This window comes from Micropterus dolomieu, linkage group LG21 (assembly GCF_021292245.1).
Source record: "Micropterus dolomieu isolate WLL.071019.BEF.003 ecotype Adirondacks linkage group LG21, ASM2129224v1, whole genome shotgun sequence".
Classification (NCBI taxonomy): domain Eukaryota; kingdom Metazoa; phylum Chordata; class Actinopteri; order Centrarchiformes; family Centrarchidae; genus Micropterus; species Micropterus dolomieu.
The window spans coordinates 16978448-17006289 of NC_060170.1; the positions used below are offsets into that span (position 1 = coordinate 16978448).

General features: G+C 39.8%; 1 protein-coding gene across 4 annotated transcripts in view; it reads right to left on the bottom strand.

Moving 5' to 3' along the window:
* Positions 1 to 12951: 12951 nt before the first annotated feature.
* The window catches only part of sema6a (sema domain, transmembrane domain (TM), and cytoplasmic domain, (semaphorin) 6A), a 104490-nt gene continuing 89599 nt past the window's right edge, over positions 12952 to 27842 (bottom strand). For all 4 annotated transcript variants that reach the window (XM_046034372.1, XM_046034370.1, XM_046034371.1 and 1 more), the window contains one exon: positions 12952 to 17336. In XM_046034372.1, coding sequence (XP_045890328.1) covers positions 16174 to 17336 — 1163 coding nt within the window. In that variant the 3' untranslated portion in view covers positions 12952 to 16173. The remainder of the gene's footprint in view (positions 17337 to 27842) is intronic.

A 27842-nucleotide genomic window follows, 5' to 3' on the forward strand; every position in this document is an offset into this window, starting at 1 on the left:
ACACTCACCATGCAACATCTTTGTCCTTTTGACTTTTGTGTCTGACAAGCCCAAACATTCGCCTCTGACAACAGTTATCACCATCCGTCAGGCGCCATATCTTTTCCAGTTAAGGTTCTGGTTGCATGACCAGCATGTGAGATGCCTGGTTGATGGCTATCTTTACTGGGAAGTGACGCGTTTTCTTTTTCAAATGTGGGTCAATGCATTCCAGCATAGATGTATAGGATTAGAACACTCAGATATGAATACAGATTTGCAGATACTAATCACTCTGCATTTATTTGTAAATTGTGTTTTACAGACACAAGTCACATTTTGCATGAAACAACATGGTAGAAGTGTTTTAACAGGATTCACAAATATATTTCCATTGAAAAATGCTAAGTTGATGTACTAACGATGATATATGAGTTGTAAATTAGAGGCACAGGTACAGATCCAGATTTACAGATACAAATAACAAGTTTTAGACACACTGAATGATGGCTGTAATGATTTATGGTTCCCAGATGATGAAGTGTAATGACTGATACTTTGCTGACTGTACATCTACAAGATGGGGTGGCATACATTTTTGTACAGATCTGCATGGTCCCTTGAGGATAAAACCTCACCTCACTTTGGTGATCCCCCTTTCCTTTAGTGAACTACCGTGAGTTGTCATTTGTAGTTTCCAGTGAAGTGTTTCTACAAGGATGAATTTATATGAATTTAGATTTAATTCATGTTTTCCATATGATGGATTGCAATAACTTTGGTAATTTCATCTGGTGCAATGACAAGGCAAGAGTTTTAAATCTATCCAGTACTTTGGTTTTTGATAAAATTCCTGCAAAATTCCCCTCAGCCTCAGCTGCACTCATTGTTTATTCATTTATTTTTATCTTTGGATGCTAACATGCCAAAATAAGATGGTGAACATGGTAAATATCAGCATGATAGTATTGTCAATGTGACCATGTTGGAAACTGACTTTAGCATTTAGCTCACCACTGTGCCAGCGCACGGCCTCACAGAGTCGCTAGCGTGACGGTAGACTCTTTTCCTGTTACTGACACTGAAGTCTCAAGTCAGCTGCATATTTTCAATACTTTTCATAACATATGACTATTTGTCTTGTCTATTTTTCTTTCACTCAGATTTTTTGTCTTCATAATTTCTATCTTTATAATAACAAACAACAGCCGTTTTGTGTGTAGGTTCACGTCATTTCCCGTTTCACATTTCACGTGTGTTTTGTTGACAAAATGTGGTTTGGAGACCAGCGTCGGGTGACACAGCCACTGTCAGATTGTGTAGTGTGTGACTCCCTGTCACCGATCAGTCAGGTAGTGTGAACGCCACAACGACTTCAAGAACGGTACGGCCATCGGCCAATGCTGAAAGTCGTGTAGTCTGCACAAGCCTTTAGTTATGCTGCTATATGCCTAGACTGCCAGGGGACTTCCCATGATGCACTGAGCTCCTCTCTCCTCCTATCCCATTATTGCTAGTAGTTTTGTGCTTTCTCGCTCCTTTCCTTTCTCCTTCTTCTTTCTGCAGTTGTTTCTGGCTCAGCTGCAGAGTCTGGATCTGTGGTTGCAAGCCACCTACTGTTCCCATGTTCCTGCTCAATTCCCTCAATTGTTTTTATTAGTCCTATTATTATTTCATCAATATTGCTATTCTGTGTGAATATTGTGTTCTGTCTCTCCCTCCCGCTCCCCATCTTTTCATCTTTCCATTTCCATTTCATCCATTCAAGAACGTCTCTTCTCTTGAATGGCTGGCACTTAGGGATAGTAAAAACTAAACAATCATGAATCTCCACGAATCTCTCTTGCTGGTGACATGCTCATTAATTTTCCATGGTTGTGTTAATCTGAAGGCTTTAAAAAAAACACTCTTTGATACAACAGTAAGGGCAACAGCAGGGCAAGGGCTGTACAAAATAAATACTGTACAATGGAAGATTATATAAAATAAAGTGACAGGACTAAAATAAACCCAGTTGAAGCCTGAAAAGCAGATGGAGCTCTGTTCTTAAGTGACGTAAAATGTTACAGTACATTTCCACAGGGTGGAAAAGCCAAACAAGATGACAAAGTCTATTCCCTCGTTCAGTGTAAATGGATGAACCCCGTCAGCAAATTAACAAGTATGTGGCAGCTTTCACAAGCGCATGTTTTCACTCCTGTCCCCTGTCACAGTGGCCTGAGAGGATGGGAGCAAGGTGAGACTTCCAACACACTACTCTTTTGACCTCCTCCTCTCACGTTTTTGATGACTGCAGGGAGACTGAGACATGTTCTGGGTCAATGACCATAAAGTTCTTGTAATAAAGATGTCTTCAGTAGAGTTCAAAAATGAATATGTGAGTGGACACCACCCATTGATACATCAGTTAAGATTTTGGATGCACTTTGTATATGCCCTATGTGACACGTTTGAGAAAGACTATGATAATTTAATAATACATTTTAATTTTAATAAATTAAATTATTAGATGAATAAGATCGTGATTATGATTTTGAGGACAAAATTGAAATAGAATCTGCTGAACTGAAATAAGAATGACCTGCAATAACTTCTTTTTGTGAAAGGAAACAGAATGAAATTAAGCTGAGATTTTAAAATGTATTGGATGGTAATGTTTTATCCACTTATTTAAAAAATAAAAATGTGGGTCTTCGAGAATACCCAGAATCAGTGATCTATTCTGATTACTGTGAGCCAAACGTTAAGATGACAGTATGCTCAAAGTCACCTCCTCTGGAGGCAGAAGAGTTTATGTACTGTTCTGATGAACCACATTCAAAGTAAAAATCCTGCCATCAAAAGGAGCGGCAAGACTATGACAATCATTTAAATTGTGAACGACGCACACTTTCATATCCATAGCGTTGGACGTGGTTGTACACACAAAATATGGCAGAAGTAACTGTGTGAAAGAAATATGTTCAAACATTCAACAAGATTTTTTTTTATTACTTAAAATTGGGCTAAAATACAAATTTTTTAAAAAAAGGAGTAAAATGCCACACCTAACAATATGGAATATTATGTTTTTTATGGCATGTTATGCTATGTATTTAAGCTCAATAGTTGAAAATTAACAACAAAACACATATTTTAGGAACAAATAGAGAAAAAACACTCATGGTGGTATTTATAACTGTAGTTACATGTATGCAGAAACCCAGTAGCATATTGTTATCCTCATCTAACTTCATGTTGAATCATCTCAGTTTTTAAATATCAATATCAAACATGTAACAGATTGCATAGTTCTAGTTAAAACTGATTTATTTTGAGTATGTAAGTACAATATTTATTCTTATTTCGTATAAAGGCCGCAATTAATGCTGTAAAATGCACTTTTAAATTGTTAGTTATTTTCATAAATTTGTTAAATGTCTGTTTTATTATAATGTAATACAATTCATCACATTTTTGAAAAAGTAGAATAGATATACTTGCAGGTTACAGAAATCAAACTTAATGAGGTGGTATTATGCTTTTTGGCTTTTTCCCTCTCCTTTTATTGAGTTTTATACCTTTTTTGTGCATGTAATAGGTTTGCAAAGTGAAAAATCCAGCCAAAAAGGAGTTCCCATCTCCCACAGAAAACACTTCTCTGAACTGCTTGAAAACAGCTCGTTTGTAAGTCCAGCCGTTTCCCTTTCATCCCTGTGACATCACAAGGAAAAAAGCTAAATGCGCCTCATATAACGCTCGCCAAGCGGCTACTTGGACACTCCCTCAAAAACACCAGCAAAGAAACACTGAGCTGCAGCACACACTAGCTATCCTCCAGACACTCAGTGGACATGAAGTTGTTACTGTGATGTAGAGACAGAGCTCAATTAAAACTTTATGGATGAAAGATACATTTGTTACAGATTAATAACTCACCACTCTGAAACTACCGCTCCAGTCCATGTTGCCAAGCTGGTCAGCAACATGTACTGCTGAAACAAAGCTGTGTTTGCTTCTCACTGGCCCACTCTTCTCTGCTTCTGATTGGCTTTTGTGGTGTCCGAACAATAATGCTGCGATAATGTGTTGAGAAGAAATCCGCTTGACACTGTTCTTGATCATGTGATCATAAAAGTTTATTACATCAAGGAGTTCAGCATCAATTACAAGCTCTGCAGCAGCTTGGAGAGTGACCCAGCCCGATGGCCACTCTGTCTCTCTGTACATCAAACATAGCTTATATAGGATATGATTAAGTATCTGTTAGGTACCATAGAAGGGTTTGAGTCTGCAAAATAAAGCTCCAACCCATAGAAGGGTACAGTACTACTCTGAGGTAACAAAACAAGGGGTCAGAGGTCAAATTCTATAGAAGTGTTCAGTCCCTACATAACCACCAATCACTGCTCTCCCCTTAGGAGGTCACTGACCCTCTGTCCTGCTGCTACAGTGCTATTTTAAACTGTTATAAGTCAAATGCACAAGCCCTGTACACTACACTTTTACTGGCTTTTCGCTGACCCGCCCTTCTCTGCTTCTGATGGCTAGTAGTCCTTAACTAGGAACTGCGCATGTGCAACTCCCAACAAAGATCATGTAGAGGCAAAATGTATCACTCCATATCTAAAACGAAGCCTTCAACACAGGGTGAAAAGAGGAGCTGCAGCAATGTGCAGTATGAAAACAAATATGGTGTTTTTTGAAAATTAAACCATGTAAAGCTGGTCTTGTACAACCGCTAAATAGGATTTTGAACCTGAAATGAGCACAATACCACCTCTTTAATGCAATCTGACTCCACTGTTGCATGACGTCCACATTCGGGGACAGTTGGGATTTGGTGTATAAAAACTTTAGAAAATGTATCTGAGGTTTGCACATAAGCACAAATCTTCCTCTGTGCTGCATTTTATTGAGACACAGAAAGCCAGGCTACAACACTCTAAAAAGCTTTCTGACTTTAAATTTAGTTTGAGATAAACTTATTCCAGCATCCTTTGCACTCTGCTCAGATGCACTATTGTCTTGCTATCTACACATGTTGGTGTTTCTTGTGTATGTGTACATGGTAGTTTGTGTCTGCATTTGTTGAGCTTGATGTGTGTGTTACATTGAGAGCATTGAGACGGGAGTCTCGTATAGGTAGAAATACATGGCCAATAAAAGGGTTTCTGATTCTGATTTCCACAAAATCAGTTCTGTTTTTACTTTTATTCAGGAATCTTGCAGCACAGAAAACAGTCCAGCTGCTCGGGTTGATAACTTTGGGAGGCAGCTGTTTATACTCAAACACATCGATTAGTCTGTCCTGTGTAAAATTAACAACATATGAGAAATCATAAATCAATATGTAATTTACCATTTATATCTTTGTCAGCCCAGTTATGACTCTGGGTTACTCACAGGATGACACCATTTATTGGAGCTGCATTCATAAATTCTGGCTCCGTAAACGATCACCACATTTCCGTGCTACTCGCTGAACCTATGCTGTTGGAGCAAGGCTACATCACACTAAAGCCTTTTGCAAATACAACTCAAACTATTTGTTCCACACTATAAATACCCAATCGTAGCTCTTAACTGGGAAATATGAAAATAGCAGGCATGTTTACAGAAAAATGTTGAAATGCCTTGAAACGAAATAATTGGATGTAGCTGTGTAGTTGTTATTTCCACCCCTCAAAGAGGCTGACAGCATTGAGAAACCAGGTCACAGATTATTATGGTATAGGGTTGATTGGCATCTTCTCTCAACTTTTGGAGGGTGTTTTCTCCTGGCCAATGAAACTAAGTTTCTCCACCCAAACACAGTTTCACAGGATTATTCTTGCACTCCTGGCAATATCAGCCAGTTAGAGTCTTATGCTGTGTGTGTGTGAGTTTGACTTTTCTCTCTTGGTGGTGTGTCTTTTTTGGGTTATCTCTTCTTCTCTTATGGTCATTATGCTCTTAGACTTCTTGAATATGTGTGTGAGTGTGTGCACATCCAAATGTGCATATGACCGGCAGATGAGGAGCAGACTCCCATACCAAGTCCCTGAGCTCCCCTCCAACATCACCCATGGGCTTTGTTTTGATCCTTTCGCCAGTCATTCTCCTCAGCCACCTCTTAAGCCCTGTGCATACTTTACTGTATGTGTGTGTGTGCAGAGCTGCAGGGATGCATGCACACAGTGTCCCCTTAAGCCTTTTGTGCTCCAAATGTACACCGTCTTGCCCTTATTCCCACTGCCAATTTCGCCCCTGCTCGCTCGTCAATGTATGCAGTGCAGGGCTTATAACTCCAGCACAAGGCTTGGCTCTTTTCCCTGCTCACTCTGCCATCAGACGTCTCAGAGGTATACTCCTCTTGCTGCTTCTTTACACCCCAAGGCTTTTTTCAAAGCGTGAGAGACAGTTGCTCTCGCCCTCGTTCCTGTGAATCCTCGCTGAGAATCTTCTGCTGGATTCTTCTTGGGTTCTGAGAAGTTTGAGCCGATTGATGCATGCTTTAATACGCTGTAAATCATACAAGAATAGGCTGTTATCACCACGACAGTGTTCAGTTTATGCTTCACCGCATCTTGCTTTCTCAGTGGGCCATCATATCATAAGGCCCATTCGAGGAAATTTTAATGAATTCCTGGTTAAAGTTGATGGAACACATGCAGGTTCACTGCTAATGGAATATTAAAGAAAACACATTTTGAATTTTGTATGTGGGCATTTTATTTCTCAGAAAGATGCATGAAATAACACTTACATAATCAGAAGGCTATATCATCAGTCACACAATGACTGACTACACTGTGTTTGCTTAATCTGTCGGTTTCACTCGGTGTGTTTGAACAATGTCATAATTTAAATCACTCTCTACTTAAATCTCTGGATTTTTTGTCTCTGTACTGCCAGACTTCATGACTCAAGAGCATCAGCAGCATGGAGGCCTATTTCATTGTTTACACCTTTACAGGTCTCTCCACTTCACAACAAGGCCACCTATGCCTTAAAGGTACATTTAGTGCAGCTTAAGTGCTTGGGATGTGTTAATGTGCTTCCTACAAGGGTAAAATGTCTCTAGTGTGCTTTTATGCATTCGACAAGGCAATAATGTCTGCTCTGCACTGATTTTTGGCCAATGTCCAGATTACTGCAAGACCTAATCAGCTTAATATGAAGTGGAGCAGATATTGTTCAGTGCACAAGACCTAAGGTGCAGTGTTAAGGATTGTGGCTGGCCATTAAGCCACCGAGTTTCTCAGCAAAGCAGAGATTACCACTGTGTTGCTTTATGACCAGTGAAAATCATGAAATTGACTATTTAACAGCAAGATGCAACAAAGGATTGGTATTGTATATCATCATAATACTTAACAATTTGGCCAAATGTAATCCAGTATGTTTTGTTATATTCTAGTTTATTGTGATGAGTAGACTGTTGGGGCGGATTTAGAGCAACAGTAAGCTCTGTATCTCCTCTGGAAGATTGTTTTTCCTCAGAGTCCGGGATTAGAGGCATTCATAGAGAACTAGTGTACATACCCACATACTCAGACACACACAGCATAACACACTAATAGGGAAAACACCACAGACATACAGAGAGAGAGAGAGAGAGAGAGAGAGACACACACTTTCAGGATCAAAGTCAGCATTTTAGAAATATTGAAATACTGGGGTCATGAATCCCCCTTAGTTACTGTTGCGATGCCTGTCAAGCTTTTTAATCTAACACTGTACATACGTATAAAGCTTACAATGATACAAGTGACAGACTTCTTCTTCTGTCAGACTGAAATTAATCCTTAGTAATTTATTTGCAACAATAAGTCCCTGATTTCGTACAGAGGTAGACAAAAGCATGCTTTTAATTTCTTGCCGGGAATTGTCAATATTGTGGCTGAAATACAACACACAGGCAGATTTGATCTGCTGTGGCAACTACCTAATTAAGTTACCATTAGCTCCATGAATTGGTTGAAAACACTGCCTCTGACCTTCCAGCTGACCTTCAAACTCATTTTTAGATTTTTGTTCATATATTTTCTGGGTAATAAAAGAGTCTAAGCTCTAAAAGGTCTAAACGTGGCCTTCTCCACACTAGCAGGAATGAACTGGTAGAGAAATATAAAATCCTTCATTTATTTATTCGCTTAAAAGAAATCACGCTTTAACAGATACTTGAATTCTCTTGTAAAATATCCATGTGTACATTTTTTTTATGTAGAATATAAACTCCTCCCAGATTCCTCAAACCCTAAAACCCCCAGAAAAATTACAGGGGACATGACCTTAGAGTCCTCAGTGGTAGCTACAACCCTGCACACTGTACAGCCTGGACAGCAGACAGACTGAAATACACCCACACACAGACACTTGCTTGTAAAACAAACACACAGGCTCCAATATGATGCTCATATGTACTTATACCATGACACATTAACGTCAAACCAACCAACATGGAGAATGGCCATTAAGGGGCCTATTAACCTCCATTAATAACTCATGGAGAGTCATAATAATTCACCAGAGACACATTACTCTAGAGTATGTTCATGTGTGTGTGCTCAAATGTGTGTCTGTCTGCCTCCCTGTATTTTGACTTTATTTGAATCTATGAAGGCAGATAATTATCTCTTACGTTTGTTTATCTGTGTTTTTGTGCCTTTGTGTCTCTTTCTTTTGGGTCTGTGTTGTTGTATCTGCAGCAAACATTTTTTGGCAGAAAAATGCATAAAAATAACCTAGGATATTTGCCATTAACAGCAGCGGCGGATGCAGACAGTATCAGTGCGGGGATAATGATAGCTGGATGGAACGGCGAGGATTAGTACACGGCTAAGCTTGTTGTGACCACAGATTGCGGAACACTTGAAATGAGCATTGCCGGGCCACAGCCAGGGTGGATTAGAGGTGCGCTGGACTGGAGGGGGCAGGGACCGGATGGATGACTACATAGTTCACTTTAAGGCTGGCTGGAGGGTTTAATGGCTGGCTGACTGGTTAGCTGGTCTGCTGGCTGGGTTGCCAGGATTGTTGAAAGTCTGGCAGGCTGCCCTCTGTAGCTGTCGCTGGCAGGGGAAAGAGCCATCGAGCTCTTGGATGACAGGTCATAATGACGCGTCATGAGCCAAAGTGACTGCTTCTGATTTACACTGGAGAGATTTGTGGCATACAGTATTTCTACTGCAACTGCTAATCAAAGAGCAATTCATACTTACTGCTAGATTACTAGACGCATTAAGGTATTACTGTTTGAAGCCACAAAATGTTCAGGCACGGTTAAAATCAAGTAATCCTTTATCAACAGGTTTCTCTCTCTCTCTCTCTCTCTCTCTCCATCTCTACTGTACAAATGATGTACATTCAGTTGCCATTTGGCTAGTAGCCAAATTAGTAGGTAGAAAACTGACAAGCTAATAGTGTCTAACAGCCCTGCAATAAATCCAACTTTAATAAATGTTATTATCCTTCATGGCAATTTTGGAGGGTGTATTTTATGATGTCAAAATGTATTGCATTACACTGCTAGGTGTTTCTAATATTTAGTCTGCCCTCATTAATATAAATGGACTGGACACATAATAAACACCTCTCATGTAAGAACACCTAATAAACTGGCTGATGAACGTAAGTTTTAATGATACTAAAAATTGCACAGAACAATGTAATTGAGTAATCAACTGGATTACACTGAAAAAACAGGTTGTGTTGTAGAATTATTAACACATGTCCATTAACGTGTACAGACACAACTCTGGACATGGGGGTTTTAACTAAAGAGCTTTATGACATATAATAAAATAAATAATACAATATGTTATGTGATTAACTCTTTTCCTACTTACCACCTAAACAGTGCATTCTACCGCAAGACATGTGAAGTGGGAAGGCACACTGTGTCCTTATATGAACAGAAACTATATTTCCATGATGTCAACTTAAACTAATAAAACTACCATCATAGTGACAGCAACATGGTTATTTTTACATATTATAATACTTGTAGTATTCTATCCACACTTACAGGTGAAGCACATCTCACCACATTTGTGTACCTTTGTTTAAAAGCATTGGTCAACAAGTAAACTGATTACACTTTTGCCAAACAAAGATTCATATCATTAAGATAACTTAGACAGGTCTTTGAAACTCTATACTAAACCACTAAAATATTACATTAATACCAACTTAAAGACAAGTGAGAAACATAAGATCTATTCACTAACTAAACTGGGCTGAAATAATAAAACTGCTCAGTTGTTATCAATTAGGACTGTGGGTTACATTAGTAGTGACACAGATTAATTTACATGCACTGGATTCCTGACATATGTTTCAAAGCTATTGCCTGATATCTGTCCTGGCTATGACATGTTGCCTGGGTCTATCACACCAACCCCACTTCCTCCCACTCACACACACACGCACAAAGACATGGGATTCACCTGTTTTGACCCCTTAAATACCGACCTTGAGGTTGCCAAGCCGCACTCTGACTAACTCTAATAATACCGCCTCACACTAGTCACCACAAGATATGACTGTGCTCTTGTCATGTTGGAAAAGTCTTGGTGGTGAATATCTGAATCTTGATCTCTGAGTAGTACAACAACACACGGGTGCATGAATGGAGACTGCACAATGCAGCATTGTGAAGGCAGCGACAGGCCTCATTAGCTGCACCACATCCTGGTTATCTGATCTCCATGCACAGTCTGACTTGTACCTTGTAACTTATGACTCACCTCAGGATCAAAGAGCCAGCGAGTGTCACAGCACCATTTCCTGACAAAGTGATATCAAGGATGTGCTAACAGATGAAAATGGAGACCTTCGCTTGAAATAGGAGCTGTTCTGGTCAGTGTTAGTCAGCACTGATGCTCTGTGGGTGATGAGATTTGTTTTTAAGATGTGTTAAATGAGAGACACAAATGTACAGTAATAGCGAAGTAATTTTTACTCTAACGTGAGACGGACATATAAAGATGCTTTTAATGTGGTATTATCACTTTTTATTACGGGCCCTTTGCATTAGGCAATGGAGGAATGTAAATAAGCACATTTACTCAAGTACTGTGCGTAAATACAAATTTGAGGTACATTACTTGAGTATTTCCATTTTATGCAGCTTTATACTTTTACTCCACAACATTTCAGATGCAAATATTGTACGTTTTACTCCACTACATTTGTCTGATAGTTTTAGTTACTACTTTCTATTCAGAGGACAATTTGTTATGGGCTTCATGTCCAATAAAAACCTGCATCTCCAAGTTTGGTGATTTTTAATTTAAATTGTTCTGATTCCATGAAAGATTAACTGTTCCTTTATGGATTGAGTCTTCTACTTCTGGATTTTGGATAGAAAAACAGGGTTGTATTTCTGAGCTCATGAAAAGTTGACTTTTTAGAGATACTGTAGCAATGCTAAAAACATATGATGATCTTATAGAATATTATGCACAGCTCTAGATTAAACTACCCAACAGTATATAAAGTAGTTAAATATACATACAGCAGTAAAACGTGACATACACATTAATGCAGCAGGAATATTATTCCAGAAACATCACATATAACACCAACAGGAAAGATTTCTCTGCATTACTTTTAAAACTTTGAGTACATTTTGCTGTTAAGACTTTTGAATGCAGGACTTTTACTAGTAGTGGAGTATTTTCACAGTGTTGTACTGGTACAGTATGGATCTGAAAACTTCTTTCACCATTGGCATCGGGTTGTTTATTTTCCTCTTCTGCCAAATCAAAAAGTATTCATTGTTATGCACAGTAAATGATACACACACAACCCGTCTGTTAAGGTAACGTTGGAGAAACTAGCAAGAGATAGCTAGATTTTGAAAGTATCCAAAGGAAAAAAATTCACACTCCCTTCCTCCCGAGCCACTCCCCCTAAACCCGTTTTCATGGTCAGTGAGTGCATGGGCCGAGTGCACGCAAGTAGACAGGTAGACAGGCAGACAGGCAGGTAGGCCAGCCACTCATGTGTTTATTAAAGTTTTACGACAGCCACAGATACTGGATTTTCTTCCATTTTTGTGTCAGTGCATTTTGGTGTAGAGAGAATTTCAACAATAAACAAAAAAAATGCAATAAATTGCCTCCCTTAGCTTTAAGTCATATTTATCAGCTTTGTTCCTTTTTTTTTGTCATAATGTGTCTTCAGAACCTGAAACTGAAGAGAATGTTATATAATGATACCACTGGCAGAAACATGGGTCACATTTGGCTGGCATAATATTTCAATTTAAACCGACATTAACTGATTTTATTTTTTGGCATAAGCAAGATATAAACACACAACACTGACATATTATCACCTTATAAAGCTGATATGGCAATTTGAACTAAAAGAAAAGAAACCACCCACATTACCCACTTTTTGGAATCCATCCATTGTCTTGAATTTTCTTCAGAGAATATTTGAAGACTTTATTGATTTCCTTTATGGGATTGAATTGATTACCTCAAACCTACATAACACTTATGTAACTAATTAACTAATGTCTCTGTGGACAATTATGTATTGTAGTTTAAAGCCGTTTTAGAGTGCCTTCTGTACAAGTCAGAAAGCTGCCCACAATCTCCATCAAATTGTTCTCCTTAATTTAACCAGCAAGGTCAATAGTACAAGAGAGTTCCGACCTCTTCCCTCTGCTCATAGCCTAGTGTTATTTTTACTTACTAAATATGCAGTCAAAGAAATCATTTTCGCTTGAGTACTTTCATTCACTTAGACGTGCTTTGTATCAGAAGTAGAATCTTATTCTGAAGAAAAGTTTCTCGAGGGGCTGGCAGTGGTTTTACAAGCAAAGAAGAATAAGTGTACTTGAGGTCACATAAGTACAATATTTCCCTTAAAATGTATTCTCAACTGAAAGAACCTTCAAATCCTGTTGAACAATCAAAGATGTTGCTAGTATAAAGATAAGGCAAAGAAACAAGTGAAAAAGTCAAGGACATATCACAGTCGTCATGACAAGAATTTTATTTTATTTTTTTTTTATTACATTTTGCATTAAATTAAAGAGTTTTTTTTTCTTTACAACATACATTAAGCTGTGAATCAGATGTTAAGGAAGTGAGAGTAGGGCAAAAAACTTTGTGACGTCACAATATCTTACAAGCTTACAAAGTTCAAAAGGTTGAGAAGTTGAGAAGAGAGTCGATTTGCATCTAATAGCAGTGTATTATAACAAGGGTGAAAGACAAAAAAGGCACACACCAAAGAACCTCACTGTCCACAGCAGCCTTCACAGTCAAACCTAATCCAGTCTTTGAAATGTTCAAACCCTACTCTGACATCAAAACACTTGGTTGATGTGAAGAGTTACAGAATCTTAAATGCACCCACAGCTAAATGTACTCGTCAACACAGGATGTGGACATTAAACCTTCTGACCCAGACAGATTTTCTTGTTCACATTCTGTATGGACACGGCAATTCTCCAAGGTGAGAGACGCCACAACTGAACATTTCTATACAAGAAATATTTAGTTGTAGGTCAGCATTATACCAGGCCTGGGAAAGTTGCTAGTTCGTGCACTCCTCAATACACTGGGGGGTTATAAATAGGGCCCTGTAGTGGCCCAGTAACCAGTCTACAATGCAGTGGTATTCTGGATGTCTGGAGTAAACACAGCTTCTGCTTTGAAGATCATAGCTTTAAGTAATCACTGGTATGACTATCTCACATGACCCCAGACAGTGTTTCTGAAGGGGTACCTTTCCTCCCGGCTCCCACTTTGACCTTATCTGTTGCCCATGACCCCGTCATTTGCAACCAAACCCTGCAAGCGTCTATGTACACATGTTAGTCAGGTCACAGATTCTACACGTCCTTCTCACGTCAGCTGTGGATTGAGACATAGTTGGCTTTTCTCCATTGAGAAACAGAAAATTGCTTGATATCAAGAAAACTTTTACCTACCTACACATACAACACTAAGGGAGTGCTCCATTGATTTAAGTGTTGGATGGGGGGGTGGGGCGAGGGGGGTGATCAGTAAAAGTCCTCAAGTAAAAAGGAAGTGAAAGCAAAAAAAAAAAAAGTTGAATCTAACTCTAAGCCATTCGTAAGGTAATGAGAGTTAGTGAAGCAAAGTAAAAAAGTATCTCTAAACTTCCTCAAAGTGTGTTTTCTCTTACAAAAAGGGGGTTAAATAAGGTCATTTTTAAATCTTATTGTTTTAAAATGTCAACTTTCATCACAGGAACCAGCCTGTTTATGCGACTAGCCTAGCAACTGTTATGATACACACAAGAAGCCTAGAACTGTGTTAGTAAACTGGGTGCTTATGTATATCTCTTACTGTATGTTTGCTAGTGTTGAAATTGCATTATTATTGCAGTGCACCAGAAAGATACACATACATTGGCCTTCTCAAGTAACGAATGTTAATTGCTCAGTTAATCAGTCAATCAACCACCACTCCAAACCAACAGACAGCAAAAAAAAAAGTAAAAACAAATACCAGGACATTGAAATTGTATAAAATGTAAAATCAAAAACACTCACAACGTCTTCATCGACACTGCCAGCACAACATAAAGGGCTGCTTTAAGCGCATTAATGGCACAATCAGAAATTAACCACAAAGTTGAGTGTGTATGTGTGTACGTGTGTGTGTATGTGTGTGTGTGAAAGGAAGAAAGAGTGAAAGAAGAAAGGGAGTCCTTCTTCCTCTCTTTCCTCTGGACTGTAAGTGTGTTATGTCTAGGGACCAGAATTACAACAATAACACCTACATTCTTTAATTGCATTTTTATCAAACCAGGGAAATATCATGACGTAAGAAAAATAAAAAATAAATACTACAAGGAGACAAAGTTAACAGCTAATAAAGAAAACATTGTCACTACTGTAGGGTGTAAGGCACAAATTTACATGTGGAAAAAGAAGCAGGCAATACAGATGTTTTTCTAGTTTTTCTTTTTCACCTGCTCGTCCGTGTGACGCCGCTAGAAAAGACGATACGTTCTTTGCAGAATCACTAACAGCTTCTTTTCATGTGTGTGTATGCAGATTCCTGCACTGTTGCTGCAGATGCTTCTCTTATATTTGCAACATGCAACAGTGAGCTTTGATGGCACCGGTAAGCCAGCAACCAATCAGGACAAATGTTACTGACTCACACAAAACCACAGTGCTGATTTGGGGGATGTTCATTGGAGGAGTGAAAGGGTGAGATTCAGTAAGTCTTGTTTATGATTGGTCTAAAACAATGGAAATTCTGGTCCATGAAGGTAAAAGTCCCTGTCTGGCACAGTTTAAATAAATATCTCCTCCTCTTCACAGAGGTCACATACATCTCAAGCTGCAGGTCCCACTGAGCTCACAGTAAGACCTAGTGGACCTTTAGTCGTCAAGAAAGTTCTACGGGCTCCAGTTTAATGACTTTAAATACATTTTTTTTTTCTCACACTTGATTAATTAGTATTAAAAGATCTCTTCTCTGTCCTCCCTCTCTCTCCGAGCCTAGAAAGTCAGTTTTTTTTTTCCAAAAGCACTTCATAAAAATAAATACAACAGGCTATTAGTATTAACAGTCATGTGTTATTCAGTAACCAGTAGAGGATTCCTCTGGCCCAGGCTTTCAGTCAAACCCAGGCAGGACTTGATTGCTGTAACACTGAGAGGCTTTTCACAGTTTCTCACAGAACTCAGGCAGTTGTCTGTCCTTTCAGTCTGAGCTCAACCTCTCTGAGTTTCCAACCCAGATTTCCCAGTCCTCAAGGTACTGTACAACGATTATTCTCCAAACCTCCCTTGCTGTCTTCTTATGTGCTTTTACAAGTCAAGTCTCGGTGGCCAAAGACACCACAAACAAGAGAGCCACCGCCTTGGATGCTACAGGGTGCCATTGGATGAAATATTCAGGACAGCATCATCTTCTTCTGTTTCAGTAGCACATGTTCCACGTGTGTGTACAGAGAAACTGGGAGTCAGCTAGAGCATGTGCTCGATGACGGCAACAAAGGACGACAACCATTTGTGTAATATTTACATATTTATATAAAAAGAAAGTGTTTTCTTAAAAAACTGTGTTGCGTTTTTCACTGTACTGTACACCAAAAACAAATAAACAAACAAACAAAAACACTAAAAGGAGATGCAAGTTGTACAGTATTCCCTGTTCTTTCTCTCTTTCAGAAAAAACTTTCACTACTGTCCATTCACATTGGACTGACTGGCTAACTAGCTGACTATGTGCAGGAGTCACTGGACTTAACTTTTGTGGAGAGTGAGACTACAGAGGGTTTGGGGGGGACATCAGGCTTGAGATATTTGATGCCCGTTCGAGGCAGTGAACCGTAGGAGCTCATTCCAGGTTGCCGGGACAGAGATATGCCCTGTGCTGTCATTTGTATGGAGTCCACCCGCTGAGGTGCAGGGGGCGGAGTCTCCACACGGTTGAAGCTGTGATGTCTCGCCAAATGGGAGGAGTTAGATGAGTTGGTGTTGTGCTTCTTGAGGGCGGAGGATCCGGAAGCGGCGGATGCTGATCCTTTCCGGAGCCCATAGACTGAAGAGTGAACCTCCAGGCGTTTGCCCATCTGTGGGACAGCTGGAGGGATAGTGAGAGATGCCTCCCGTTGGGGCACTCGTGGCGGCAGCACCCCATCTGGATCCACCATGTTGAGGTTGTGACAGGGGCTCTTGACTGTCTTGTACTCCAGGGTTGCCCCCTGGTCGTCCATGACGCTGTGGGTCATGCTGAGGTCACTATGGTGGGGCTGTTCCACATACTCGTGCTGGTAGGACTGCTGGTGCTGTTGCAGATGGGGCTGGAGCTGGTGCTGATGCTGCGGAAGAGGCAGGACTACCACACTGGGGATGTGCCCTGGTGAGGCCCTCAGGGGCAGATCTGTAGAGATGACAGGTGTGCCCATTGGTGGCATGTCCTTGGTGCAAGCGTTGATGAGGTTCTGGTTTCTCTCCCACTCCCTGCTGCCGCGGCTGGGCTTACGACGTGGCTGCATAGGGGTGGATTCAGGAGTTGGCAGAGCAGCGAGGTCCAGGTGGTGCTGGTCTGCTTTTATCAGCATCTTCCCATTTGGTGTCAGTCTCCCATTGTGCATCAAAGGGGTGAGGATTGCTTCGGGCCGACCGTCTTTGGCCTGTGTCTCAAACAGGCCCGTCAGCTTGGTCACACTGTTCATAGATCCCCGGCGGGAGTGGAGGTGGTGGCTGTCTTTTTCCTTGCGGCCTGTCAGGTCCATGTCTCGCCGCCGGTGGTCACAGACACAGTAGACAATGATGCCAGAGAAGATGGCGCCCATGGCAAAGGCTAGGATGACAGCGATGGCCAACAAGGTCACGGGAACTAGCTGGTCACGACCCTTCTGGTAGCTCTCACGGATCACACCTGCGGAGAGACGTGGAGATGACATTCAGACTGGCAAACTAAAATAAGGAGAGATTATTTTGACGCTGCTGTGTGCGGGGAAACTGGAAAATAGAGCTGTTGGGAAAGATGCTTATTATTAGACTTACCAAAATTAGAAAACGATATTGAATTACAATCATTAAAAGATATTTTCTGGGTAAAAAGATTAGAGGTTTAAATAATTTCATGAAAAACATGCAGATGAAGATGAGTTTATCCCATCATAAGGAACACCTATTGAAAATGGGCACAAATGGTAGCTTGAAGTAGCAACATTCAATATTTCCCGAAAATCCAATCTTAGACTGAAAATGTCTTTTGGAGGGGTGATTATGATTCACATTTTAAATCCCAGATAAACCCCTCTGCTGAAATGAAAAAAAGATATGAGCGCAGATAAAGGAGCCTGAAATACCCAAACCCTTTCTTCTCATAGATGCAAATGGGAGACTTTTCATAAATCTTCATAAATGGATCCAATCTCATGAATCATGGAGAATACATTAAAAAGCCACTGATTAGGCACTAAATCCAATGAGCTGTGTCATCAGTGTCTTATGAAAGCGCCATTTTCAAAGACTGGCAAAGACGCGGTGCGATACCGCCAAATAAAAGATAATTCAATAAAAGCAGCTATGAAGTATTCTAACGGTGGGAGAGTGGGAGCATGAAGGTTGTGTGTAATAAAATGAGGTCAACAATAAACTGCACACACATACACAAACGTGTGGACACACACAAGCCCCCCACGCTCGATAACTTCTTGCTTGTTGATGAATGCAGACATCTCATGCAGCACTCCTTGCGTTAAACAGACCAGTTCAGAGATTTATAATGCGTTCACACATGACCTGTGGCCAACACAGATCAGTTACCACAGACAGAGGATTAGGCAGGTGGGCTCTATCACGTAAAAAGCTCCCACAGTGCACCGCTGGTCTTGTAACGTGACTCAGTTACACGTGTGCACTGCATCATTGTCTCATATCTTGGTACATATTATTCACTGTACAGCCCACCTGCCTAATGTGAAAGATTTTTAAAATTCTCAATCCATGCTGTTTGTGTCCCGAGGCCATAAAAACCTGCAAAACTGTAAAGTGCAAAAAAAGAGGAAAGCTTTCAGTCACTCTGGATGAGATAACTAAGTACAATAACCTGATATTAATTTGTATGAATGGAATTCAATTTCACATAATCCATTATGCCTGTGTGTGTCTCCTGTACAGAGGAGGTGTGTTTACAGTGACTATGTTCTAAAAAAAGCACTACGTGGGTGATGTTATTTTCTGCTTTCAGAAATCACAGACATTTTGATGTACTGGGAATTTACATAAAGGCGGGAGGAATGGCTGTAAATGGCTTTTTTGTTTCACTTCTTAAGGATTTGCATTTATAAAATCTTATTTAAATACTCTCTTATAATGCTACAATGTTTATATCTTATCTGGTGAACAGGAAAGTCACTTTTAAAAGTGATTTTTTTGAAAAGTGTTGTTCTGTACCATATAAAAAATACCTACAATAATATATATATAGATATTTAATTACACAACAGCTGCATAAACATGGGCATTCAATTTGTTCCTCAAAACACACACTGCCCACATGAAATTGACAATACAAATACATTCAAAAATACCTTAGTATGAGCTGCAAACATCAAAGTTTAACACAACACAGTAATCAAAACACTTGTCAATACGCAGATCATTGCAATTTTGTCTTTTCTTTTTTTTGTTGTCTTTTGCACTTTTCTTGCAGATCCTCATAGATGTGTTTCAATTTGCTCTGTAATTTTCCAAAAGAAGATGCCACAAAATGAAGCGTTTGTTGCAATAATTCTGTAAAATCCCGAAGGAGCTGGATAATCATGTTTAGGCTTTTCAGCTCGGCCGTGTCACCGAGGACATACTCAGAGAATTTCTTCTTTCTGTGTCTCCTCAGCAAGACATAACGCAGAGACAACGTGTTAATCTGTTCTCGTGGAACTGAAATCCAGACTCTCTTAAACTAACATCCATAATCCTCACTCGCTGCGGTCATACTTCATTAGTCCAAAAACATGACTAAAAACCAGTCGTCCTAGCTGAAATATAGCACTGAGCAATGCCTGAGTCTCTGTGTTGACGTTTCAAGCTCAACCTGGATAAAATAAAAGAGGATACTTTTGCTCAGATCATTCCTCATTTATTGTAAAAACAATATGTCACTTTTGTCTTTAATAGAGTGCTGCCAACATGCAGCTCAGCCATACCTCATTCAGTGTTAAACAAAAGGTTTAATTTTTCTATTTTCTGGCCAAAATTGTTTCTTATCAAAGACGTGCCCTGCTGCGGAGATAGTGTTAGAAGTGATGAGTGTTATCTGCAGTGAAGCATTAAGGTTTGACATGTGTTATGCTGTGGACCTGTGTGACCAAATGGCCCACCTGTCTGATGAAACATCTGCTTCCCGTCTCATGCAGTAACATCTGTGAAGGAGAGAGATACTTTTGCTTGCTGCTATCTTTCATTTTGTTGACTTTCCTCTGTCCTCACTTAGATCTTTTTTTCCCTCTTTCTGCTACTTCTCTCCTTCACAGAAACAATGAATCAGTTTTCTGACTTTCTTCTTGTTTCAGAGTGTTTTCTTTCACACTGTTCATACTTCCATATGGTAAGAGTTCTATTCAGTGGAAACTGGGAAGGCTGTAATTATAACCTCATGGTCTTTGTCAGTTATCATGCTTTGGCAGAAACGACAATGGTGACGAGTGCCATTTGAGAGCTGCTGGGTTAAGCGCTTCTGCAAACAAAGAAGAAGAAGGAAGAGGAATACAGCTTCACTTGAGGAGAGGAGCCCTGAAAACCTCCAAAAAACCATTTACGTAAGAAAATGAAAGTGCAAGCAAAAATAAATACTTTGGCAAATCTCTCGTTTTTCCATAATCCTTGTTAAATGTAAATACCTTCATCCATCTCTGTCTTCGGTGCTTACATGCTGAAAGAGCAAGTCAAAACTGTTATGAATTTTCATGACAGAGAATTTATTGCCACTAAAGGTTAACTTTCCTCGACCGGGGATTTGGATTTCACATTGAATAACAAAGGCAGTGGGAAGCAAAGCCAAACGGGTGTCCATTCTGGTGAAGCAGGCGGACTGTGGAGCTGGATCTTTGTCTTCTATTCCGGGTGTGGGAGCCGAGGTTAAAGCCCTATTTAACCTGCACAACATGATCCTTCCTGTCTGAGTCTTTAAAAAAAATAAAAATCCTTTCATTCTCTTTCTCACATCCCTTCCTTCCATCATTCATGTCTCTCAAACACACTTCTGGAGGGTACTTAGCCCAAGGCCTTAGGTAAAACGCAAAAGAAAGAAAAGGAGGAAACTTTGAAGACTTCCATCTTTCATGTGAGGAATTGTTTCTCATCCCAACATCAAAGAGAATGAAAGTAGCCACAGAGGACACATGAGCTGTCTCTGTCGAATCACAGGACCTTCAGGGTTTTGAATCAAGGTGGCTACGCCGCTCATTTTTCGGGCCCCATTTGTGATCTTGGCAAAACTTTTCCAAACTTTCACAACGTGACCTTGAAAATTATCAAAGTGTTGCTAAAACCCACAGATTTCCTGCTTTAGTCTCATCGTGTTGGGGTTCTGACTACACAGTGACTTATAATCTTCTGGTTTCAACTTTTACCTCGCCCCCAGACTGTCTCGCAAAGCATCCTGCGGTTCGACGCTTCTCTCAGTGGTTGAATTGATTTGAATTTCACACTGCCTCAGGCCTCAACATTCAGATATTAAACACATAGCTCAGATACTCAGATATTTCTCGCTGTCAAAACAGCCTGGGTCGGCAACACTTACTTGTAAATCAGAAACATTGTAATCTGCTGTGACTGGAACTTGTGAATGCTCTCTCTCTGTCTGTCTGACACACATAGACACTCTTACACTCTTTTAATCTCTTCAGAAGCACCACTGACTTAAGCCCACAGAGCTTGCCTTTGTGTTGGTGTTGGGGAAACTTCAAAGGTAGTTAAACATCACAGAGAGGTTACGGAGAGGGCCCTAACCTCTGACTACGGGCTGTTACACAAAATGATAAAAATCTTAATCAGACTTAACTGCACTCACTGACGTGTCACTTGTTGAAAGACAGAACAGTGGAGCTTGTAAACTGATGGAGTAGAAGAAAAGATGAAGGAGAGGAGCAGAAACTGTATAGTGTCTTACATCTACTCTGCCTTCACCAAACTTCTTATTTGCTTTCAGGGACTTGCTAGTTTTCATCTATTAGAAAGGACATTGCTGTTTCGATGACAGCAATTCATTAAATTCTATTTAATCTCCAGTTAGGATATAATCGCATTAAGTCTTGTGTATGTTTATGTTCGAGAGGCACTTGCATTAATGGTGTTATTTAATATTAAAGCATTCATCAGACAATCCTGAGTCAGTGCACAGCATACTGATAAGCCAGTTAAGATATAATTAAACCCCTAATTATATCATTCTGCACCTCAGGTATTAACACCAATGTACTAACCTATCCACCTCCCTGCCTACAAACTGTAGTATTTAATGCTCACAGGAAATCAACCTAAATTACATGTCCCTGGGAACATTTTTCATCAGATGTTTGATGCCGTAAATTGACACTTCTACTGTTTGTATTAATGGGTGGTAGACGTTGTTAAAAAGCACTGCCCAGCATGAATAAAACGGCTAAAATGAATCCAATTATTTCTGAATTTCACTGATACCCCTGACAGCGCAGGTTTACTGAGAGTGTTGAAATCAATGCCAGTGTGGATTCTTCTATGGAGAAAACCTTTAGCCTGAACTCTGTTATGACTTTTTTCAATACTGTTGACTCCTCTTAATTAGTGTTCAGTCTTGATGAGTCACTGTTATACAGATGGTGACCCACTCCAGTGTATTTGATCACGTTATGACTGCTGAAAATGTGTGGCAAGCTTCTGAACTCTATGGATGACTAAAGTGCCATGTGTTGTAATTTATCCAGTTATAAATGCAGCCTTAGATGATCATTCAGAAATGTTTGAGTATACAGGCCGTACGTAGTACCATTAGAGAACAAAGGCTCAGCTTGTATCTACTTGATGAGTCTCTCACTCATGGGTGTCATGAACGTGGCCATTTAAATTCACTTCAAAGTAGAATAATGACAGCTGAATGTGGGTTAGACAAGCTTCAAAAGCACAAAAGGATGAGCTGCCGTGATATGAGATTCAGTCTCATGTGGCCAAAAAGACAAAGCAAAGCTTTTATATGAACCAGCAATGGCAAGAGGTCTGGACTGAAAAGCATAACCAAAACATAAAAATGAAAAAGTAAGCAGCAACTGTGTGTAGAAAACAAAAGCAGTCTAAGAGAACAATAAGCTAATCAGTGAAGGAAATTATGGCTTATGGGTTGACGTCAATCAGGGAAGTGCGTAATGCCGGGAAAACATCCAGTGCACTGTTTCTATTAAGACTCACAATGAGCTGCGAATAATTCATCTGCCTCACAAAGGCCTATCACAATTTTTGGCCAGTAAGAAACACTAAACCAAAATCCTGTAGTTAATACAACAGTGAAGGTGTTATAATGACAGGAATATGACTTGTAGGATTAGTTTGCTTTTCTTGTCTTTGCTACAGTGCAGTCATCCTGCCTTAAAGGACCACGTCCCCAACTTTTAACCTAAATCCTATCATCCCTCTTTATAGGCTTAACCTAAATACTATCATTCTACTGCAAGGACATATGAACCTACTAACATTACATTTCCCAAAGGGTTCACCCTCATAGGTTCCTGAAAAACATTTTCAGCCAAATGCATCATCTGATATGTTAGTTCATGAAGCGTCTATTGCCTCAAATCTTGTCGGCTTACCTCTCAGGGAGGGTCATTTGAAAGAAGAGATAAGAAACCAAAATCAACAACCAAAGAATCCTTCTGTCTTTTTTACTCACCATTATAAGAAGAAATGCAGCTGTAAGGTGATATGTGATAGTTATATACTGACCACATTTGAGCTACTAAAGGCTCTCTTGTTCCAGCTGGCACTAGTTGTTTGTTCTGGCTTAGTTTGCAGAGCTAATATAGGGATAAATCCGTGGTTAAACTAACCCTTCCAAACCACGGTTCTGCTCTTCATGTAGCTGGTTGGAGTAAGGCCATGGAAGTTGAATTCATCAAAACTGTGCATTATTAGAAAGTTTCCAAACAGAATTTAACTGTAAACAAAAAAAACTAGTTTCTCTGCTAGTACTGGATGTTTTTGACAGTTTTTTTTTACAGGTAACTAACATTCAAGATTGACATGGCATCCCCAATAATGATGGTGAAATGTTCCTTCAACTGCCTTCCAGAAAGTGAGATGAAGTGAAATGCTCAGGCTATCAAGACTTTGAAAAAAAAAATAGCACTGCCTCACTGTGTGAACAGGGTCATACTCTCCCTCTATCATTCCGCCTTGGCACACAGGTGTCAGAGAGCTGCCTGCAGCTGAAAATAACCCTTGCAGAGCAGCTGTCTGACAGTTGGTATTACCATGAAATCCTGACATGAAGGGAAATATCTCTCAATAAGCTAAAGAAAATAATCTCTCAATAAGCTAAAGAAGTTCTCTCTAATGGCGAAGAAATATCATCAAAATGCTACGATGCTGTTTTGGAAACGTGATGGTGGAAAAAATATTGTGGTTCCTCAGATTTTAATTCACAAATCAAGTTTCTGTTTATCAAGATGTAAACACTGCATTATCTTCAATCAATTGACACTTGTGAAAACTCACCCTGTGAATCCTAATGAGTATGAAAAAATAAAACCATCTCACCAGACAACTATGTCTCCTAGAAATTACATTTTGTAATACTGATTTGCTTTACCAGTTACATCGTGGTAACAAAGGCAATTGCTACCTGGATTATGCTCACAGGCAATGTATTTTCTAGTGTAGCAAGGGCTAAATATACATTCCACACACAAGTCACTGGGAGGTGGTCGGGGTGGTTTATGGGTTTTGGTTAAATGTTAACAAAACTGTCTCGTGCTTTAAGTCACCAACTACTTTTTCACTATTTAACCAAAACAATTTCTACGAGCAGATATTTTAGGAAAACAAATTAAATACCTTGCCAGAGAACGTTTTGCTGAAGTGTTCAATATCAATATTTTGCCTCGTTATGTTGAAAAATGTATTCCCAGTGTTTTCCTCTAACTGTATTTGCAGTTGCATGTAATTCAATCTTACATTTTTAGGAGACAGGTCTACACCAGATGCACTTTTTGATATTCAGCCCAACACTTATTTCAGTGAGATTAGTTGAGTTAGCTGGGTTAACACAAAATACAGAACGTAGGGTTCAGGGTTAAAACTGTGTATGAAAACAAATGACTGAGAGGGATAGAGAGAAACATTGTGGTTCCGCTACAATATCTCACTACATCTTACATCCTCTCTTATTCCCGTTTCTTCCATTTTGTTTGTTCAATTCTGTCAATCAGCCAGTTTGTCTACCTTCCATCTCCCTAAGAACCTTCTCTATTACATTATTGTCCTGTTCTGTTTAATAAATCTTTATCATGTGTGTTCCTTTTCTCCCTCTCACCTTCTCCCCTCTCTCATTTCCCATGTCTCTTCCCCTGTAGTCTCTCTCCATCCCTCTTTCCTTGCACCTCTCCCCTCTCCCTCTACCCTGGATAGCTGCTGTAATGAACCCATAAATTGGAGCAACACAGCGGTGGCTACAGGTCGGGTGGGTGGATGTGGGGGGGTTGAGCCTGACAGAGAGAGGGAGAGGTAGAAAGAGGGGGGGGGTTCATTCCTGCAGACAGGGGAAGAGATATGACTCCGGTTGGAGAAGAGACAGACTATAAGGGGAGAGACAGAGGAGGGGTGGGTGCAGAGATGGAGGAGGAAGATAGACAGAGAGATGCAGGGGGAGGGTAAATGGGGGAGAAGACATCATAATTTGGTTCAGGAATTAATTTGCACTAGGTAAGGTATAGCCTTGGAACATGCCATCCCAGTCAGATGAGAGGTCCTGTGGAAGGGAGACTGATCACAATGGCAGCAGATGGTGAAAAGTGGCGGGGCTGGTGGATTTCGGGGGGCAGGGTGAGCGATGGGAGGCAAGGGGAGAGGTGTATGGTAGGGTTACGGGAGTGGAAGAAAATATAACAAAGACAGATGAGGTCCACACAGACATATAGACAGACAAACACCAAGCTCAAATGTACTGTGAAATACAAGCGGCCACCTGGTAACAGCGAGGGCCCCACTGGAATGCCGTATAATGATGCTGTTGGGTGCTAAATATCATCAGTGTGTGAATACTCATCACTTTGCAGCATTTCTAATTACTCTGGTGGTGTCGGGCTAATACATATTGGCAGCACTGTAATATTCATTAGCAGATAAGATTCCACAATGTCTCAACTGCAAATGAAAAAGTTGGGGAGTAATTGTAATGTCTTTTAAATCACAAACAAGCTTGCAAACGACTTTGGAGATGAGCTAATACATTTTCACTCAAGCATAAACTTTTTTCACTTAATTTGAGAGATTGATGGTATGGTTAAATGGTGATCCCGTATTTCTTCTGTAAAATGGGCTGCATGAATTTATCTCTGAGGCATTAAAAATGCAGATAAAGTGACTCATTTGCTGAGTTTCTGACTCCATAATCATTTCTCATATATTGATTCCATTTTCAGTTTCACATATGCAGTTTGCTAAGTTTTCACAGTACAGTTGACACCTGAAGCCAATAATACTGAAGGCGACAGGAAGGAAGAGGTGGCAGGATGGGTGGAGCGGGAAATGAATACTGTTGACTGTAGTGCTCAATTTGCCATGCTGAAAAGCATTAAGCTGCATGGAGGCAAAACTGTGCTTAATACCATCAAAGCAATCAAGGCAGGAAAAGGGCAAATATATAAATAGCAAAAAAAGATGCAGTCTCAGACCAAGCCATGCAAAATACCAAGAACTGCTCACAAGAAACCAACACAAGAAAACAATTCTCATCAGAGCTGACTTATATAGAAAAGGCAAAAGAAAAGAATGTTGAGCTGAAATTGAAATAGAAATGATAAATATTGAAACAAGCTGCAAAGGTGTCTTGTAAAAATGATAATAACAATGACTATACAGAAAAAAACAGCAGGAAGCTTTATTTTGAAATGTGAAGCCCTGTTGCAGTTACCTGAGCACGTAAACCCCCTCCCTCCCCCAAAAGGAAAAGATTCCTAGAACTTTTTGAAAGATGGGTTTTGTCTTTTCTTGTGTGTGATTCTACAGCAAGTACAACATTCCTCGACAGTCCTTGTGAGGCTCAAGTAATATTACTCCTGCTCAGGTAAAGGCAACAAGGGGAGCGACAGCATGTTGTGATACTGGCTGTAGGCATGCTGTCTGAAGTCTCTGCCACCATTGTGCTTGGATCGACCCACTAGTGCCTTACTGCTTCCAGCTGACATGCTGCAGTCACTGCCTCTGTTTACTCTACAGACAAGAGATTCTGGAGTTATATATTGTGACAGACTGAACTACCTTGTTTTAGTGTTTGTAATTATGAGAGACGGAATGTTTTTAGCTAGCCCCAGTTTGTGCATGACATGTAACATCACATTTGTGCCACATCACTATCTGTCTGATATTACAAACATATATACATCTCACTCATACCTGTCTACACTATTCTAAAGGTATTTCCAAAATCCTCAAAGACTCCTTTAACCATCTGGATGAAAATATTTTGTCTGTTACAATATAAAATAAAAAAAATCTTTAATCTGTTTCTTTGGTTGCAAATCAACCAGGTAGCCAAAAATGACATATGTCCTTGCTTTTGGCAAAATACAAAGCATTTATTTCGTATGACAATATAAAATATTAACATCAATATATACCAATGAACTGATTTTTCAAATTTTAGTTCACATTAAGCGAAGAGCTGTGATGTTTTATTTTCCAGTTTGGATTTGGATTAAGAAAAAGAGGCGCAACTTGAGAAATGGTTTGCAAAATCCTTGTTATGGTGCAACACGACTTTTTAAATTCAGATAATTCGAAGAGTCTTCTTCTGGAAGTACATTCAGAACAACTCAAGGGATGTTAATTGGCCTTCTGGCTTTCTTAAAGATCGCTCAGTATTTATTTTTATTCAGATAGTTGTATGGCGCTATGACTGAAATGTAATGTTAATACATTAGAGTCTAGTTCTTAGCATGAACAGACACACTGCGGCACATTTATTTTTATAGGAACTTCAAAATCTCTTTAGTCTTAGCTCATCAGCTTCTCTGCTTTTCTTTCTGCCTCTTTGTTTATATACAGTATGTCTAGAGAAAGTCCCTTCTATGCTAGCACTCATGATAAATCCCCATTATTTTTATCAGTATCTTTTCAAGGCCGAAGCTGCCTCTAATAGCATGAACTATGTAATGTAGACAGGACATGCTGCATGTTGTTTAAATGT